This window comes from Nyctereutes procyonoides, unplaced genomic scaffold, assembly GCF_905146905.1.
Source record: "Nyctereutes procyonoides isolate TBG_1078 unplaced genomic scaffold, NYPRO_anot_genome, whole genome shotgun sequence".
NCBI classification, from domain to species: domain Eukaryota; kingdom Metazoa; phylum Chordata; class Mammalia; order Carnivora; family Canidae; genus Nyctereutes; species Nyctereutes procyonoides.
The window spans coordinates 1852675-1871771 of record NW_026575052.1 but is presented as its reverse complement, the minus strand read 5'-3'; the positions used below and the strand labels follow the sequence as shown (position 1 = coordinate 1871771).

Below are 19097 nucleotides of genomic sequence, written 5' to 3'. Positions count from 1 at the left end.
TTGGCCCAGGGCGCGATCCTGGAGTCCCAGGATCCAGTCCCACGTCGGTTCCTGGCATGGAGCCTGCTTCTCCCTCTGCCAGTGTCTCTGCCTCTCTCTCTCTCTGTGTGTGTCTATCATAAATAAATAAATAAATGAATAAATAAATACATAAATAAATCTTTAAAAAAAATAAGGGATCCCCCTCCCGAACCTCAGGGCCTTGGCCCCGTGACAGCAGTTGCCCCAGTGCTGGCATCTCCTGAATACCACGTGGGGAGGCATCTGCTCCTGGGACCCCGGGCCTCCCCTTGGCCCCCCAGCTGCCGAAAGACCCATACATGTAACTAAAACCAACCTGATTGCTGACTTCCCAGGAAAGTCAGAACTGCTCTGCTGGTTTCAGAGCCATTTGAGGCACAGAGAGAACTTTCCAGGCTGAGCGGGACGGCCGGCACCCGGGGACCGCGGTCCTGGGTGATAAGCGGCACAGGATGGGAACACGAGCAGCTACCCGGGGACACCGGCGGGAGGCAGGCCTCCCATGCTGAGGGGGAAGGACGGACGGGGTCCAGAGGGGACAGGGAGGCGGCACCACCGAGCACAGATGGGCACGGAGGCTAGTTTCACAGCTGGGGTGAAGCTGCGCACGGGAGAGCGGCCAGTGAAGTGCCACAGATGACCACCGTGGGAGCCGTGGTGTCGTGGAGAGAGGATGGGCTCGGGTGACAGGCAGGTCTGCCTTTCGATCCACACCCTGGCAGACGAGCTGTGTGACTTTGGGCAAGTGACACAGCTTCTCTGAGCCCGGGTCTCTGCACCTGAAAAGTGCCTCACGGCCAAGTCCGTAGCAGTGTTATTCACAATTGCACCAAATACCCACAGTGAACGGACGCGCAAAATGTGGTCTCTCCAGACAGTGGGATATGAGTCAGCTTTAAAAGGAAGGACATTCGGGGGCGCCTGGGTGGCTCCGTTGGTTAAGTGTCCAACTCTTGATTTTGGCTCAGGTCATGATCTCAGGGCCGTGAGATGGAGCCCCACTTTGGGCTCCATGCTCAGCGGGGAGTCTGCTTGAGATTCTTTCCCTCTCTCCCACTGTCCCCGACCAAATAAATAAGTAAATAAATAAAATCTTTAAAGGGCCATTGAGAAAGAGGATCGACTGAGTTGATAATGGTGGAGATGGAGGACATGGGACAGGTGGGGACATCATGGTGGAGATGGTGGAAGGAAGACAGGTGGGAGAAATCATGGGGAGATGGAGGATGTGGGACAGGTGGGGGACATCGTGGTGGAGATGGAGGATGTGGGACAGGTGGGGACATCATGGTGGAGATGGAAGGAAGACAGGTGGGAGACATCATGGTGGAGATGGTGGACGTGGAACAGGTGGGAGACATCATGGTGGAGATGGAGGACATGGGACGGGTGAGGGACATCATGATGGAGATGGTGGAAGGAAGACAGGTGGGAGACATCGTGGTGGAGATGGTGGAACCAGGACAGGTGGGGGACATCATGGTGGGGGTGATGCACATGGGACAGGTGGTGGGAGTAATAAGGGTGGTGATGGTCAAGATAATGACAGTGGTGGTGATGCTGGGGGTGGCAGTGGAAATGCGTGCACACCTTCCCAGGGAATAGGATTTTCAGCCCTCAGTGATCATCTCTGCTCATTTCCTCCCCGGAGGAGGGCAGGCTGGGAAAACTGCGGTGAGTGTCGATTTTCTATCTACATGCGGCGACTGATGTGGGCGTCCTGAGGTCCCGGGCTGCAGGTCGGGCTGGAGTGTGGGCTAGCGGACTCGAGTCACAGCGCTGGCCTCTGCTGCCCATTCTGCACGACATGCTCGGTGGAGCCAGAACCAGCAGGAGCCCGAGGCCCGGCGCTGCGGGTGCACCTTCCTCCGTGGAAATCAGCTGATGACCTAATCAGACTAAGTGTCCGCGGCCGAGACACGGAGGACAACTGGGAATTTCCCTGATGCCGCAGCCCGTAGTTAATGAAAGTTACGGTGGAGAACAAAAGCCAGCACGATAGGAAATCAGGGCCGGCGTTCCCAGCACCCCACCCCCCAGGCCCTGCAGGGTGCCTCCCCTACACGTCCTCCACTGTGACACCAGAGGCTGCAGCGGGGGCCATGGTACCCACACCTTCAGGTACGATAAAAGGGAGAGGTGGGGCGGGCGGCAGTCCCCGATGCCTTCGGGTCTAACCTCTATGCTGCTGTGAAATCAGGACGCTGGGGCCGGAAGTCTGGCTGTGTGTGCGAAAGAACACAGTGCTGCTTCTGTGTCCTGGTCCTTCGGGTTTGGAGTTGTGGGAGGCCGGCAGGGTGGACGGCCACCTGGCACGGTTCCCCAGCCCACGCTGAGCCCTCTTCCTCCAGCGTGCAGGAGAGGAGAGCGATGAGAGGGGGAGCTCTGGTCAAGAGCAGTGGAACCAAAGCCCAGTGGGCTGGGAGCTGTAGCTCCAGCAGTGGGTTGGCTGGAGAGCATCGGCCACACTCTCTCCCCAACCCTCCCTGACACCAGGCCCTTCTCACACTTTGATAAGTCACGCGAAGCTTTTAGTCCGCGTCTTAGGCAGGCAGTTCACGGAAGAACCACTCCAAGTGGCCGATGAACCCTTGTTACAACATTCAGCTCTACTAGTCACCAGAAATGCAAATTCAATCAGCGGTTATGCCCTTTAGGGGCTGGTGAGATTGGCAAAGATGAAAGAGTGACCACATCCATCGCTGGCGCCAGTCCACGGAGCCTTCAGCTTGTGGGGATGCATCGTGGGGAGATAATTAAGAACGTGTGAATAGATGCCCGTAGCGGCGTTGCTTCTAGTAAGAAAAAACCTGGAAGCCCCGTGGGATCTGCAGAAGTAAATCATGGCTCATCTACGCAACACTGTGCCCGCAGCCATTACAAATCGTGTTTGGGGGGCGCCTGACTCTTGGTCTCAGCTCAGGTGTCCATCTCAGGCTCGTGAGTTCAAGCCCCGCCTCGGACTCAGTGTTGGGCGTGGGGCCGACTTCAAAATAAATGAGGAAAGAAGCCAGTGACGCTTGGTAATTGTGTTGGTCGGAGGGAAGGACGTTCCCAGCGTGGTTATGCAGCCCAGCGGCAGGGCCTGGTCTACGTGGGCGAGCTCTGTGCACGTGCGCACACGAGAGACCCAGGGGAGGATAAGCCAGCGTGTTAGATAATGCATTTATGGGTCCTTTGGTCCTCCTTTTTGTTTATTTCTGTTCTTTCAGTGTGCACACGGGCGTTGCCTAAGTGGGGTTGGGAAAAGAAAAATATATTTTTAATGACGAAAAGTGCTTAGAGGAGCTTGTTGTGGATGGCTGGGGGGGGGGCGGGGAGGGCCCCAGAGATCCTCTGGCTGCAGGCCTGTTTGTTGGCAAGGGGCACGAGATTAATCTCAATCTACCATCCGCTGTGTCACCGTCTATTTCGGGAGAGTGGCAGCTCTTCACCCTCTCCAGCTCAGGTGTCAGCTGCTGGGGAGAAGTCATCAGTCAAGGGGACAGAGCAGCAGCAGGCGGGGTGCCAAGCCGCCGTGCACGAGGAAGGAGGCATGTCTCCAGGGCCCGATTCCCGCGGGGCAAGGCTGCCGCTGGGCCGAGTGGGCTCCGGCCCCCTTCGCGGTCACTGGAGGCTCAGTTTACCAGGACAGAGAGGCTGTGGCCCAGTGTCACGTGCTGACCCCCCGGCCAGGGAAGGACCATGCATTTTGTAAGAGGGACCCGAGGGGTGAACGGCGATGGCCCAAAATGCAATGTGGGAGCAGCTTCCAAATAAGGAGACGGGGAGGATGAGAGGCCAAGGGCAGCAGCTAACGATCGCACATGAGCTACCTGGAGCGGGTTGGACTGTGTCCCCCCAAGAGATCCGCTGAGCCCTGAAGCCTGGCACCCGTGAGTGCGACCTTCTTTGGATAAGGAGTCTTTGCCGATGTAATTAAGGGTCTCAAGCTGAGCTCGTCCCGGATTTAGGATGGGCCCTAAATCCAACGGCGGGTGTTTTTATCAGAGGGAGATTTGACAGAGGCAGAGGGTGGGGCGACGCTGCCATAAGCCAAGGAGCTGCTGGAGCCTCCAGAGCCGGGGGCGCCCCGGAAGTATCTCCCCTCGAGTCTTCAGGGGGGAGCCCGGCCCTCCTGGCACTTTAATTGCAGACCCCCTGGCCTCCAGAGCTGAGGGAATGAACTCGCGCTGAGCCACCCGGTTGGCGGTCACCGGTGAGGGCGGCCCTAGGAAACGAATGCAACGCCCAGACCCTTGAGCATGACCTTGTGCGGTCCTCCCCTGAGCCCCCCCCCCCCCCCCGCGCTTGGGCCGTCCCTGGAGGGAGCGCGGGTTCCAATTCGGGTTTGCACCTTGGCTGTGCAGCCTCCGCATAATTACATGCCCCACGGGAGCTTAGAATGCCCTGCGGGGATTTGCACAAGCATTTTGAAGGCGACAGGGGAGTGTAAGGGCCACGCGCCCGGGCTCTGGAGTCACCCTGCCCGACGCAGAGCCCCTGCCTTCCCGTTTCTTCACCACATGACCTTGAGCATGTGACACAACAGTTCGGGTTCCTTACCTGCGAACCAGAGTCGACATAGTACTCGCCCCAGAGATGGTTTTGTGGATTAAGGCAGTGTAGACAGTGCAGAGTGCTTAGAGGGACACCTGGCAGGTGGTAGGACTCGGGGTGGGGGGGCACGGGAGAAACACGTACAGCTTCTGTTTCTTCGCAGGGAGTAGAGAGTTCTCTGCGGATGAATTTGGGAAAAGGGACATTTGTCCTGCCCGGGAGGGGCCTGCACTTGTCCAGCACCAGGCGCCGTCGGGAGGGATGGTCCGTGTGTCAGAGCAGGCGGGTTAGGAAGCTCTGAGGCTGCACGGCCGCTCCCGTCCTATCCTGCATCCCTATGTTCATTCAACTGCCTGCGTAGGTAACAGGGCAGGTGGGGGGATGGGGAACGATCGGGGAGGCGGGGACAGCATCTCTGATAAAGTGACGTCGGGAGGGCGGCTGAGAAAGCAAGTGAAGGAGTGAGGCAGGTGGTGGGAGCAGGTGCAAGGGCCCTGCGCCGGCCTGTGCTTGGGGTGTGGGAGGAATGGGAGCAAGGTGGAGTGGGAGGCTGGGAGGGAGGCAGGAAGGGGGGTAGGTGGTGAGATGAGAGAGAGGAGGAGGCTGGGGGGGTGGGGGGTGAGCCAGAGGGCGGTAACAGCCTGGCCGTGGGGCGGAGGGCCTGGGGCCGCCCGCAGAGCAGGAGCAGGGGCGAGTGTCTGGCTGTCGGGACGCGACTTTCCGGTCTCCTCCTGGGGTCTCCTGCCCCCTCGGTTCTGGATTCAGGGGGGGGGCGGGGTCTGCTGGACCCGCGGCTGCAGTGACCAGAGGGGTGCACGTCTGGGGTGCGCTTGGCCGACGGGGCCGTGAAGCCAGCAGCATCGGTAGCTGCCAGCGTTCCTGCCCCGAGAACCTGCCGGGGGTGCCGTCCCCCGTCGCGCACAGGGGAGTGGCCTCCTGACCTACCACAGCCCCCTCGGCCCGGCCGGCAGCCTCTCCACCCGGACACCTCCACGTGCCAGGCTCCCAGCTGGGGGCCAGCAGTGTAGACAAGGTAGGCACAGCCCCTCACCCTGTGGAGGATGCACAGGGGCTCCGGGGAGAGGTGGCAATCAGGGCAGGCTTCCCGTAGGAGGTGTTTCCTGACTTCTGAACAGGAGACGGCCCACCTCCTTCAGAGGGCGAACCTTTTAGGGCTCATGAGGCATCCGGCCTCTTGGAACTACTCAAGCCTGCGGGAGCTGCCGAGAGGAGGGGGAGGCCCGCGGGCCTGGCGGTTCCAGGGTGATGTGACCTGCACGGGGTGGTGGGGGGACGTGGCTGTGGGGCCGTAGGCTGGGGCATCTGCTCTCAGAGAAAGTCCCTGGGCGCTCGCTGCAGGGGGACGGGAAGGACAGAGACAGCCGGTGCTTCCCCATGGCGGCCTGGATCCGGGGTCGTTTTTCCAGGTGACCACAGGCCCTTTGCACGAGGAGAATAGGGAGCCCCGAGTCGTTCCTAAGGCCCCGCATGTGCATCGCTTTCCTCTTGTCCTACCCCGACTTCTCTTATAAAAGGTTGACGGTGACGATGTATGTTTCCCGTGTCCTTATGGGGCAACATTATAAGCTGTGGCCCTATGGCAGGCTGTTTCCCTCCTCCTCTTCCCCCTTTTCCCTCTCCTCCTCCTCATCCTCTACTTCCTTTCCTCCTCTTCTCCTCCTCTTCCTCCTCCCCCTCCTTTTCCTCCTCTTCCTCCTTCTCCTCCTCCTCCATCTTCCTCCTCCTCTTCTTCCTTCTTCTTTTCCTCCTCCTCCTTCTTCCTCCTCCTCCTTCTCTTCCTCCTTTTCCTCCTCTTCCTCCTTTTCCTCCTCCTCCTCCTTCTTCTTTTCCTTCTCCTTCTTCCTCTTCCTCCTCCTCTTCCTTCTTCTTCTTTTCCTCCTTCTTCTTCCTCCTCCTCTTCCTCTCCTCCTTCCTCTTCCTTCTCCTCCTCCTCCTCCTTCTCCCTCTCCCTCTTCTTCTTTTTCTTTTTCTCCTTCTCCCTCCTCCTCTCTCCTTCTCCTCCTCCTCCCTCTTCTTCTCCTTTTCCTTCTTCCTCCTCCTCCTCTTTCTTCTTCTTCTTTTCCTCCTTCTTCTTCTTCCTCTTACTCCTCCTCCTTCACCTTCTTCCTCTTCCTCCTCCTCCTTCCTCTTCCTCTTCATCCTCCTCCTTTTTCCTTCTCCTTCTTCCTCTTCCTCCTCCTCCTCTTCTTCCTCCTCCTCTTCCCCCTCCTCTTCTTCCTCTCCTCCTCCTCCTCCTCCTTCCTCTTCCTCTTCATCCTCCTTCTCTTTCTCCTTCTCCTTCTTCTTCTTTCTTTTTTTTTTTTTTTACCAGTTTTGTAAAATCCCAAAGCCTGAGGACCACAGCTCTAGACTGTAGGCTCTCAAGAGGTCTTTGTCGTGGGCAGACAGTCTTCTCCTCAACCTCTGGCCATGCCCATCACCCCCAGGCTGCGTCTGGGACACAGACAGGCTGAAGCCACTGCCCCGGGGGCTGCACACTCAGAGGCTCGCACAGGGACCAGGCAGGAATGACGAGTGAAGAGGCTCGCGGCATGTGTCCTGTCTCATTAGGGCAGCGTGACGGGTGCGTCTGCATGACGGTGCTGCCTTATTGCCTGACTTCCACGGGCTTTTTTCAGACTCTTGAAAGACTACCACCATCACATTGACAAAAAGCAAATTTTTTTAAATGTCTTAATCCAAATTCTCAATTCCTGGCCGTGACTGTCTGGTGACTCCACACTCAGCCCACCGGAAACCCAGCAGGGACCGTCCTCTGGGAAGATGCCGTGTCTAGGGGGCCCCATCCCGTCTTGGAAGCACATCCAACGCCCACCCACGCTTTCAGATTTCTTTCACCTGTGCCTCTTGCCTGCGAGGCCTTTCTCATTCCACCCAAATAATCCTTCACGCTCAAACGTATTCACTTATTCCATAAATATCCATGAGAACATACTAGACCTTCTAGGCACCCTGCCTCTTCATTCTCTAAATCTGTGAAGCCCTGCAGATCCCCAACCGTGTATTATCTTCCTTTCCAGTAGCTTCGTGTATTTTAGGTGCGGTTCCTCTGTTGGATTATAAACGTCCTGGGGCCGGGGACAACATAGGCAGATGGAAGATACAGGGGCTTTGGAGTAAAACAGACCAAACTGAGTGTAGCTTGAATTCTGGCTCCACCAGTTAATCGTCTACAAATTGCCAAAGATATGGAGGCCCATTTCCTCAGCTACGAGTTGAGCATAGCGCTGCTCACCTCCCAGAGGAAGAAGTGATAAATGACATGTGCTAAGGGGCGTGCACTGCATCAGAGCACTGCAGGTGTCAGCACCCGGTACCCACACGACCACGCACCCCCTTCCCGGTCTAGGGCGTGCGTCAGGCCTCAGGACGTTGTAGGTGAATTATACTGAAGTGGGAGACATGCCTATTCTTTCTTCTCAGAAATCTGCCCAGTGTGTCTCCCCTGGGCCCTGTCCCAGCCCTGCTCTTCTCCCCGTGTTGATTCACTGGGGACTAGCTCTTTGCAACGTGGCTGCTAATCCTTGATGATGTATCACATGCCCGGCTTTTTAGGGGCCCATGTCCTTCGTTTAAAAAGAGGGAGTTTGGCCAATGAGCACAGGAAAAGATGCTCAACCTCACTAGAGGAATGCAAATCAAAATCACATCCACAAAAAATGAGATACTGCTTTACACCCATTAGGATGAGCATTATTATTATTATTATTTATTATTTAATGTGACATAAGTCTGGGTAAGGATGTGGAGAAATGGGAGCCCTCGTGCGCCGCTGGCAGGGACGTGAAGTGGAGCAGCCACAGTGGAACCTCAGTTGGTTGAGGAGCTGACTCTGGGTTTCGGCTCAGGTCGTGATCGCAGGGTCCAGACATCCAGCCCCCGCATCGGGCTCCTCGCTCGGTGGGGAGTCTGCTTGAGGACTCTCTCTCTCTCCGTCTCCCTCTGCCCCTCCCTCAACACACTCTCTCTCTCTCTCTCTCAAATAAATAAAGTTGGAAAAATATAGAGAGGAAGAAGGAGAAGGAGCGGAGGAGGAGATTGGAGGGTAGATGGAGGAGAAGCCACACTCCCTGTGTGGTCAGAGAATGACTCTCGCTGCGCAGATGGGCCATTTTCCACGCTGCTAAATCCTTGCTTTCGCTCCGAGCTCCTCCCGCCTCCCGTCAGGTGTTCCAGGCAGGTGGAGGAAAGGAGACCGTTTCATTTGACTTTTCGCCTCCGATCAATATAATGAAAAAAACACCCCCTTGCTACCGCAGAAAAACACGAAGAGCGCTGTGGTGGTGGCTTCTGGATGTTCCGGCAGACGTTATTCCAGGGGTGCCTACGAGGGCACCTTTGGGTGACATGAACTTCCAATCAGCAGACTGGGTGAAGCAGAGTGCCCTCCCCCGGGGTGGTGGGCCTCACCCAATCAGTTGATTAGAACAAAACAAAACGGATCCTCCTGTGAGTAGGTTGGGGGTGGGGGAGGATGCCTCCTGCCTGACGACCTCGAGCTAGGACATCACTTCCTTCTCGCCTTCTGACTTGGGCTGAAACGCTGGCTCCTCCTGGGTGCTGAGCCTGCCAGTATTCAGACGGGAACTCCACCATCAGCTCTCGGGGTCGCCGGCCTTACCAGCCTCTCGAGAGCCCGGACTCATGCGGACTCACCCTCCTCAGGTGTCTCGAGTCAGGTGTGGGCACAATTTGAAACCTTGAGAAACTGAATAAAACGAACACTGTTTTTCCAAGCACGAACGGTGGCCAGGCGCCATGGCGAGAACTTTCCAGATGTGCCTTATTTCATGCTCACGCCGCCGTCAGCAGGCCAGCTGGGGCGCTGCTCCAAGGCTCACCGGGGGGTGTCCCTCGGCGTCCACATTCGGAGCCCTGCTCCTGACAAGGGTGGCCTCTCTGGTCCCTCCTAGGTCAGGGTCTGGGGGCAGGAGGGTTGCTGGAGTGTTCTAGGGCATCTCTTTAAAAGCCAGTCTGCCTAAAAGGAGCTTGTTCTGAGGGGCTGGGCGGGTCTGGGCAGCCCCGGGGGAGCGCGTGGGACAGGGTGGCCATCAGCGTGTGGCCTGGGGTCAGTCCCAGCTCCGTTGTTCCCTGGCTGCGAGGCCTTGGGCAAGTCACCTGATGCTCTGTGCCTCGATTTGACCATCTGTAAAAGGGGGATAGTCATGGGGCCCCTCGCTGGGTTGGCGTGAGGATCAAATAAGCTAAGGTGCATGAAGCCCTGAGAGCAGTGCCCAGCGCACCCCAAGTGCTGCATCGGCATTGGCTTTGGTTTGCTGTTCTACACTCAGACAGCGGAAGGCATGGGGGTCCGGAAGGGAGAGAACATTCCAGATCAAGTAGGGACATCCCAGGGCCCCTGTCCCTGCATGTGCCCTCCCCTGCCCCACCTTTCCCTGGCCCTGCCCTGCTGCCCGTCCTGTTGGACCTGGGGTCCTGCGTCCTTGCATCCTGCGTCCTCCGTCTTCTCCCTCCTTGCACCCTTCACGGCCTGCAGCGTGAAACCTCGCCTAACGCCCGAAGCAAAGCAGCCCACTTGGTAACGCAGCTCAGGGTGCCGACGTAGCCCTGCCGTCGGAGGGAGCTCACTTAGCCGGGCTCACCCCCCCACCAAGGTTCTCGACCAGGAGGACCTGAGGCCCCCTCCGAGGGGCCCTGTGGCACTGCTGGGGCGCATTTGCGATGGCCATGCTGGCGGGCACGGCTCTGGCATCGAGCAGCCGACAAACCCCCGCACCAAGCAGGCTCGCCTCCCGCGACATTTCCCACCCCAGACGCCTACAGGCCGAGGGGGAGGAGTCTGGTCTAGAGTAAGACCCCGCAGGGGAGGAGGGGGCCCCAAAGTGCCCGACTCCTGAGTCGTGCAGCCAGCGGTCGCCCGGTGCCCCCCGCGGGCCTCGTCTGCGCGGCTGTGGCTCTGTGGACCTCGCTCCCGGCCCCGCCTTTGTGAGCCGCGAGAGGACCGTTAGGACAGTCAGGACAGCGACAGCGTATCCTACCTGCGAGCTGCATCAGGCGCCGCTCCAGAGTCTCCCACCCCCCGGGGCGTGTGCGGGGATGTTTTGCAAACAAACCTGTTTCTTCCAGCCACAGAGAAATGTGAGAGGATGTTTCCGAAAAGCGTCGCTTTGTAAAAATGCCAAGCGTAACCCCAAGGCGCAGAGACGCCCGTGGAAGCTGGCATCGACTCAAGGAGTCTTGGCAAGCACACGTTGGGTTTAAGTGGCAGGCTCCGTGGCCTCTGTTGTTCCGTCGTGGTTGTTTTCCAGTCAGTGCTGCTTCTCGAAGGCAGGAACTGCTGGGAAGTTCTTCTAACGGCCATAGTGACCTGGTACGGGTTTGAAGATCGCAAATGTTATCTTGGAAATAGAGACCTCCGGTGCTTCATAGGCGTCCACCTTGCTTATGTCCACACCATCGGGGCTGGGGCGGGGGGGGGAGTGTTTAGAGGAGGCAGGTCACTTGATCGGTCCACTTTCCATTGAAGAAAACGGTGACTCCAAGGGAACCCCGATAAACGCCTTCAAGGGATATAGGAGACAACTGTCTCCTCCTCGGTTCAAATGCATTTAAAATGCTCCTAAGTAGTAAACGAAAGTTTGGCTTCTTCAAGAAAAAGAAAGTCAAAACCCAGTTCAAACCTAAGCTGGAGAAACATGCCGAGCTGTCTCGTCCAGCTCACTCCTTGGGTGCGTAAGGTGGGCGCGGAATCGGGGAGCCGAGGGGCTGTGAGTCTGGTTGCCAGGCAGCGGTTCCCATGGGGACGGGAGCATCAGCGGGGTTGGCTGTAGGCCACGTAAAAGACGGGCCAGGACCGAAGGAAGGGGGAGGCCTCTGCTTCCGAGCTGGAGAAGGAGAGATACACAAACAAAGACCCGAAGGGTGGTTGCGGGGTTGCTGAGCGATGAGCGGGGGGCTGCTCTTTGCAGGACAGGAGCCAGCTCGTTAGGGAGGTGCGAAGAAGTCATTCGGACTTTCAGATAATTCTGGAGATGGGTTGAGGGCCAGCTTCTTGAAACCTGGAAGCGCAGAAAAAGAGAGCAACAGCTGATTTTGCTGAAAGTTGAAAGGAAGCCAGCGGTACGCAGAGACTGCAGGCAGTTGAGCTTAATGTCAAAATGGTGTCCTCGCTTCTGGGGAAGCTGAGTCACTGAACGAGCTATGTGAACTCTCAAGGCTTCGGCGTTCTCATCCATAAGGTGGGCATAATAACACCACCCGCCCCATAAAGTTGCGGAGAGAATTAAGAGTCAGCACGTTTGTCTGCACATAGTAAGTGCAAAAATGTGAGTGTAGTTTCGACTGCTTTATTGTAAACAGTTCGTGACCGTAACTTGACTGTGTATCAGGCAGCGCGTGGGGATTATCCTTGGTAACAAACAGTCTTTGCTGGCTGACCCCTCACATTGGTCTATTTCATTCGCGTCCAGCGAGGGTTTGTATCAGTTTCCTAGGGCTGCTGTAACAAAACATCACAGGTGCAGGGTGGACGGGGGCGGGGGGGGGGTCTAGATAAAAGACATCGGTTTTCTCACAGTTCTGGAGGCCGACGTCCCAGATTGAGGTGCCAGCAGGATCGGTTTCTGGTGAGGTCTCTCTTCCTGGCTTGTGGACGGCCACCTGCTCCCAGAGTCGTCCCATGGCCTTACCTCTGTGCACACGCAGAGGGAGGGAGAGAGAGAGAGATCTCTGGGTTATTTCTCCCTCTTCTTATGAGGACACCACTCCTTTGAGATTACAGCCCCACCTTTCTGACCTCATTTAACCTCAATTATCTCCCTAGTATTATCTCTAATTAACAGTCACATTGGGGGTTAAGTCAACAACCTGTGAATGTGGGGGTGGGCACATAATTCAGCCCATAACCGGGCGGGGCCTCTGTTGGTGATGTTCGTTTGCAGACCCTGGCGAGTCGGGGGCTTCATCTCCACCCACGTCCACGTCTCCCTCCTCAGCTCATACTGAACGCCCCTGTGCCCACGCTGCTGCCCCTGGCTACACGGTGCTCCCCGAACACTGAGCTCCTTGCCAGCTTCCTGTCTCTTCTGCCTATGGTCTTATTCCATGACTGGTTCCATCTGGTTCTTTAGGTCTTTGCTGAAACAATAGCTCCTGAACACCCCATCTGAGGACGGTCGACTTCCCCAGACACCATTTTACCCTAGTGTGTCATCTTCACGTTTATTTCTTTTTCACACATGCATGCACACGCAAAAGGATTTATTTATGGGGATCCCTGGGTGGCTCAGCGGTTTAGCACCTGCCTTTGGTCCAGGGCATGATCCTGGAGTCCTGGGATCGAGTCCCACATCAGGCTTCCTGCATGGAGCCTGCTTCTCCCTCTGCCTGTGTCTCTGCCTCTCTCTGTGTCTCTCATGAATAAATAAATAAAACATTTTTTAAAAATTTTTTAAAAAGATTTATTTATTGGAGAGAGAGAGCGAGCGAGCATGCCGTCGCCGGTAGTGGTAGAGAGCGAGGGAGAGAAACAGATTCCCCACTGAGCAGGGAGCCGACGTGGGGCTCAACCTCATGACCCTAAGATCATGACCCGAGCTGAAATCAACAGACACTCAACCGACTGAGCCACCCAGGGGCCCCTACGTGTGTGCATTTCCTGATCTACTCCTTAATTGTCTACACCTAAGCTGCATTAAGGCAAGAATTTTGTTGTTTTACTGCTGTACCCCCAGGGCCTAGCATATAGTGGATACTTAATAAACACAGGCTGAGGGCATGAATGTGTGTCTATCTTCCAGAATTTAGACTCTCTGGGAATAGGGACCTTTTTTTTCTTAATCACCAATCCCTTGGCACAGGATAAAGTGCTTAGTAAATGTGTGTTGAATGAATAAACGAGTGTCTGGAAAGCCACCCTCATGGTGCTCAGATCTTCATGCCCCAGGCAAGTTTTCCTTCAGGCTCACCAGGTCGCTGGAAGGTGTGACCCAGCTGCAGTTCTCCTAGCTGTCCCCCTACCTCACTTGATGACACGAGCAGGATGAAAGGCATTGCTGTATGTGAAGTGCTTAGAGCAGCGTCTGGCCCCTGGCCGGTCCAAGTTAGCATTTATTGTCACTGTTGCCTTAAAGCAGTTTCTCACACGTACTCATGTCAGATTTTTCTGGACTAGAGGGGGGTAAAACTTCTTTTTTAAATCAGCCAAACACTCTCCAACTTAAGTCTTAGAGGAAACCTCCGTGTATAAAACAGGGGTTAGGGACACGCCTGGGGGGCTCAGTGGTTGAGCGTCTAGCTTCGGCTCAGGGCATGACTCCGGGGTCCTGGGATCGAGTCCCACGTCGGGCTCCCTGCATGGAGCCTGCTTCTCCCTCTGCCTGTGTCTCTGCTTCTCTCTGTGTCTCTCATGAATAAATAAATATATTTTAAATAAAATAAATAAAACAGAGATTGCCAGGGTTCCTCTGGGCATTGTCGGAGTAGGTGTCCCAGAAGCTCTCCAACTCCCTGGGGAACCTGCCCTTGAAAACTCTCTCCAGGTGATTCTGAAACACACGGAAGCTTCGTAGAAGCTTCGGTGCCTGCCGTTTGGAGGCCACCTTCAGATACAGCCTATTTTGCCCGCTCCCGTGGAGGGAAATCCTTCCTAGAGTAGTGGAGTTGCTCCAGCGCTGTGCTAACCCTCTGTTCCCTTTCACCCTGAGGACCACGACAAGGAGGAAGGCATCCAGCTCGGGAAGCGGCCCGCAGTCTGGAGCCCACCACACCCCTGGCACTGCCCCGGCCCCCTGCATTGGCCCCTCCTCCGCCCCGAAGCCTGGTACCCAGGTCTGCAGAGGCCCTGGCCCCGAGTCTCCTCTGGCCTCACCACCTGAGGGGCTGGACACCCGGAGTCCCACACCTTAGAGCAGGGCGAGGGGGACCGAGGCATTCTGATTTTCCCAGGGGGATTACTCAGGGGCTTTTAAAAAAGCTTCCAGACCATTATCACTACCCCCGGCCCAGCCCTCCCGCTTGCTCTGGGGGACCCCCTGCTCCCCACTTGGCAAGCACTCGCCTGCCCACCTCCGGGCCATTCTCCGACCTCTCTCACCGCCTGCCTTTTCCACAGGCCGTGAGCAAATCCAGTGCTCCCTGCCCCTGGGGAACAGGAGGATATTCCTGCACGAGCTGTCCGAGGCCAGCTTCAGCGAGTGCAGGTTCAGCCTGTCGCTCACGGACCTGTTCATCATCATCTTCTCGGGCGTGGCCGTGTCCATCGCCGCCATCATCTCCAGCTTCTTCCTGGCCACCGTGGTGCAGTGCTTCCAGAGGTGTGCCCCCAACAAGGACACCGAGGACGAGGACGAAGACGAGGATGACTGAGCTGCCCCCCCCTCGGCTTGCCCGAGCCTCCCGAAGAGAGGGGTGCGGGGAGGCGGGAAGGAGCCGACCTGCAGCGCCCAGAGCAGCACCTGCCCCTGGCTGCGCACCTGGGCGCCCACAGAGTCTAGAACCTGCGGGGTAGAGGAACCCAGGAGGGATTCTGGGGGGACCTGTCTCCCTGCTGGAAGTGCGAGAAGCGGGGAGGGGACGGCCCAGCCAGGCGTCCCCATCGCGCTGAAGCCAGGGGGTGCGGACCCTTGTAGGTCCCACCGCCGAACTGGTTTGTGCATCGTCCTCTGGCCTGGACTGGGAGACCAAGCAGCGGCCTCCTCTTCCTCCTCCCCCACCGCCGCCCCAGGACACAGCAGCTCAGACGGGGACTCGAATCCGGGGCCCTGTCCCCGGAGCGGGACCTGTCCTGCCATAAGGGGCTCCAGCGGGGAGGTGCGTGTGGCTGCTGTGCACCGAGGGAAGAGCCAAGGCCCAGCCAAAGGGTGTCTGTCGCTGTGCTTTGGTGAGAGGTGAGGAAGGCTTTTGCCGGCGGAACTCACACCCTCAGCCTCAGCAGCTCAGCAGAGGAAGGACGGGGGTCGATGTGTAGTCACGATGGCCTCTGTGCCCCATCACTCCTCCCCCTGCGATGCAACCAGTTGTCTTCCTTCCCCAGCCCCCCCTGGCCCCCCAGCTCAAGTCTCTCCTCGACCAACTAACGCCTGACCCGTCTCTGTGCTGACACCGGCCCGGACTTGTCATCCCCAGAATCTGCGGTAAACTGTCCCCGAGGCCAGGATTCCAAAAATCAGGTTGCATTGGATCAACAAAATGTTAAAAGAAAAAAAGGGGAAAAAACCCTAAACCTGAGACTCTCCATCCGCAGCCTTAGGGCATGTGTGACATTTGTTTGCAGCACAGGTTGTGACAGGTGGTGTTTTCCTGGATGTGCAAGATGGCGCTTTGGGGCAGAGAGAATATGCAGCCGTGTCACACGCCCAGCAGGCTGATGCAAGGTGACGGTGTCAGCAGCATCAGACCCTGCTGGGGACTGAGACATAGACGGGGCCCCGGAGAAGCCCCTGGGTGTTTCGGGGTGGGTGGATAGATGGGTGGATGGATCCTTTGTTTCTTACAATATATTCCTCACGTGTCCTTCTTCCATTGCCTCCTTCCATCTCTGCCTCCGCAAATCCCAACTGAGCGCTTGCGAAGGGCCAGGCCCTGGTCCGGACAGCGTGGGTGTGGGTGTGGGTTGAGTAAGAAGACAGGGCCCCTGCTCGCTTGGCCTCTGTTCTTAGCGGGGAACACAAAACAAACAAGTAGACAGAACTGTAATGGCAGGTAGAGAGAAGCCCCGTGAAAGAGGTGAGTGAGATCCTGCGAAAGAGTCACAGGTGAAAGCTACTCAGGAATGGACAGTCGGGTGTGTTAGCCGGGGCTCTCCAGAGAAACAGACACACGGAGACAGGTATGCTGTATGTCTGTGACTGTCCGTCCATCCACCCATCCACCCACCCACTCACCTAACCATCCACCCACTCACCTAACCATCCACCCATCCGTCCATCCATCCACCCACCTACCTAACCATCCACCACCCACCCATCCACCCACCCACTCACCCAACCATCCACCCACCCATCCATCCATCTAGGTTATAAGGAACTGGTTCCCATGAGTATGGAAGCTGAGAAGTCCCATATTTGCAGTTGGCCAGCTGGAGCCCCAAGGAGAACCAGTGCTGTAGCTCCAGTCTGAGTCCAAAGGCCTGAGAACCAAGAGGGCCGGTAGGCTGAGCTCCAGTCCGAGGGCAGGGGAAGACTCCGCCCAAGCGGCCAGGCCGACAGGGAAAGGTGTGGGGAATAAGTCTCCCTTCCTTCCCCTTTTTGTTCTCTTCAGCCCCCGACAGATTAGACACGGCCCACCCACACTGGGGACAGCTCGTAAGGCTGTTGTCATCCAGAGATACGCCTACGGCCACACCCGGGAATAACGTTTAACCACATATCCGGGCACCCTGGAGCCCGGCAAGCTGATGCACAGAACGAACCCTCGCGTCAGGGCAGGCCTCAGCGAGTGGCTTCAAGCTGAGTCTCGCCTCCTGTCCCTCCTTCTTTTCCTCTCCTACCCTCTCTACTCCTCTTCCCCCTCCACCCCCGAGGAGACCCAGTCCCCCCTTCTGGCCTCCGGCCTCGTTGGCTCCCGGGGAGGAGACCCTTAGTTCAGGGAGCTGTCTTGTCACAGTCACGGGGCACGTGGGGAGGTGGGCATCTTCGCCACGTTCCGTGGCACCTCAGCACCGGAGGGAGCCACCTCTGTGGGCCCCCCTCTGGGCAGGTAGCACTTCCCTTGAGAAATAGAGTGAGCTGCCTGGTGGTGGCCGCCTGTGAAAGTGGCCTGAGGTTCCAGCCACCGTGGGTACCTTCGTGTGAAGGAGGCTCCCGGAGAAGGTTTTCCGCCTAGTGAGTCCCCGGAGGGGGGCTGTGGAAAAGACCTGGTCGGGCCGGGGGATCGGGGGAGGCGAGGGCTCAGAGGCTGAGAGTTTGAGACACAAGACACTCTCGCATCAGCACCTCCCCAGCCTGGCTGCAGGCGCACTGAGGTTTGGGGTCCGAAGCGCCGCCCATTGTCACGGGGTCGGATCCCCACCCCAGGAGCACCCCACGAGGGACACCACTAAAGGCCCTGCATCCAGTCGAGCCCCCTAGGGAAACGGTGCCCCCAGCTGTGCAATTAGGACCACAGCCTCGTTCGAAGAGGTCGCAGGGGGTGGATTCCCACCTGATGAGTCCACTTCATGCCTTAGAGAGAGTGGACTCAGCCGTTTCCCTAGAAACAAGCCCTGCACAGCATGGGGTCATTCACTGAGTGAACGAGGGAGTGGGTGGGAGCAGCCCAGGGCTCGATGGACGCCAGTCAACCCCCATTTCTGCCGGCTGCACCCCTGAGCTTTGGAAGGAGCGTGACTCTGGGGAAGAAAAGCTTTGAAATATGGCCAGTTGAGACAGTCACTGTCTGGACATAAAGCCCCTGAAACCCTCAGGATGCTGGGGACAGGAGGGACATCCAAGCCCAGGAGCCGGGGCTCCGCTGGGGAAATGCCACAGCAGGCGGTGGTTTAGTGCTTCCTGAGCTGCTGTGGGGTCTCAAGTTGTAACCAACAACAAGGACGACACTACTTACCGCCTGATGGCCTCCTCGGCACCGGGAATGCCCCTTTCCATCTCCACACGTGTCACTGAGTCTCAGATGTCACCTCCTCAGAGTGTCCTCATTAGCACGTGATGTGAGATTATCCTGCCCTTTGGGTTACGTGCTTCTGGTCTTCCTCTCTGGCCTGGAGGATGAGCTCCCCGCGTGCCAGGACCGGGCCACGTGGGTGCCGTCGTGACACAACCCAGATGCCTATTGGTTAAAAGAGCAAACCAGTGAATTCCACGCACCATACCAGAAACTCCATGAACACGAGCTCTTTTTAAGCATCCTCGTAAGTCCAGGTGACAGCTGCTCTCACCCCAGCCTTATAGATAAGGTCACTGAGGCCCAGGGTGGAGGACAGGACACGCAGAGCGAGAGCCCATGCTCCAGGTTACCATAGCAGTTCATGCGCACGGAGGACCCTCTCCGTGCTAGATGCTGGGCCACACCGGCTACGCGACTTACCCTCTAGGGCGGTGTACTCGTCCGGGTTCCCCCGAGAAACAGAGCCGACGGGATGTGATAGACGTATTCTAAGGAATTGGTTCATGAGATTGTGGGGGCTCGCGAGTCCAAGAGCTTCAGGGCGGGCGGGCTGGAGACCCAGGGAAGAGTCCTCCTGCAGTTCGGGTCTGGGGGCTGCGCCCTCAAGCATTCCCTCTTGCTTGGAGGACGTCAGGCTTCGGTTCCATTAAGGCCTTCGGCTGATTCCATGAGGCTACGTTACGACTGGGCGACCTGCTTTACCCAGAGTGCACCGATCTAAACGATCTGATCTAAAAACACCCTGAGGACGATCCAGCATCATGCTCCACCGCATGTCTGGGCCCCGTGGCCCAGCCAACTTGCCCCATGAAGGAAACTGTCACAGACAGGCACCACGGTCACCTCCTTTTTATAGATCCATCGTCTCCGTGTGTCCGTTGAGAGAACTGGCTCGGTCCTGGGCGTAACGCGCTTGGTGGGACACAGCCAGGAAGGGAGTGGGATTTGGCCAC

The 19097-nt window shown here is 57.4% G+C and overlaps 1 protein-coding gene across 1 annotated transcript in view; it reads left to right on the top strand.

Moving 5' to 3' along the window:
* LRRC38 (leucine rich repeat containing 38) overlaps positions 1-16057 on the top strand; it is a 30116-nt gene extending 14059 nt beyond the window's left edge. Inside the window, exon 2 of the mRNA XM_055332723.1 lies at positions 14654-16057. Within this exon, the coding sequence (XP_055188698.1) occupies positions 14654-14907 (254 nt within the window). The 3' untranslated portion in view covers positions 14908-16057. The remainder of the gene's footprint in view (positions 1-14653) is intronic.
* Positions 16058-19097: the final 3040 nt, after the last annotated feature.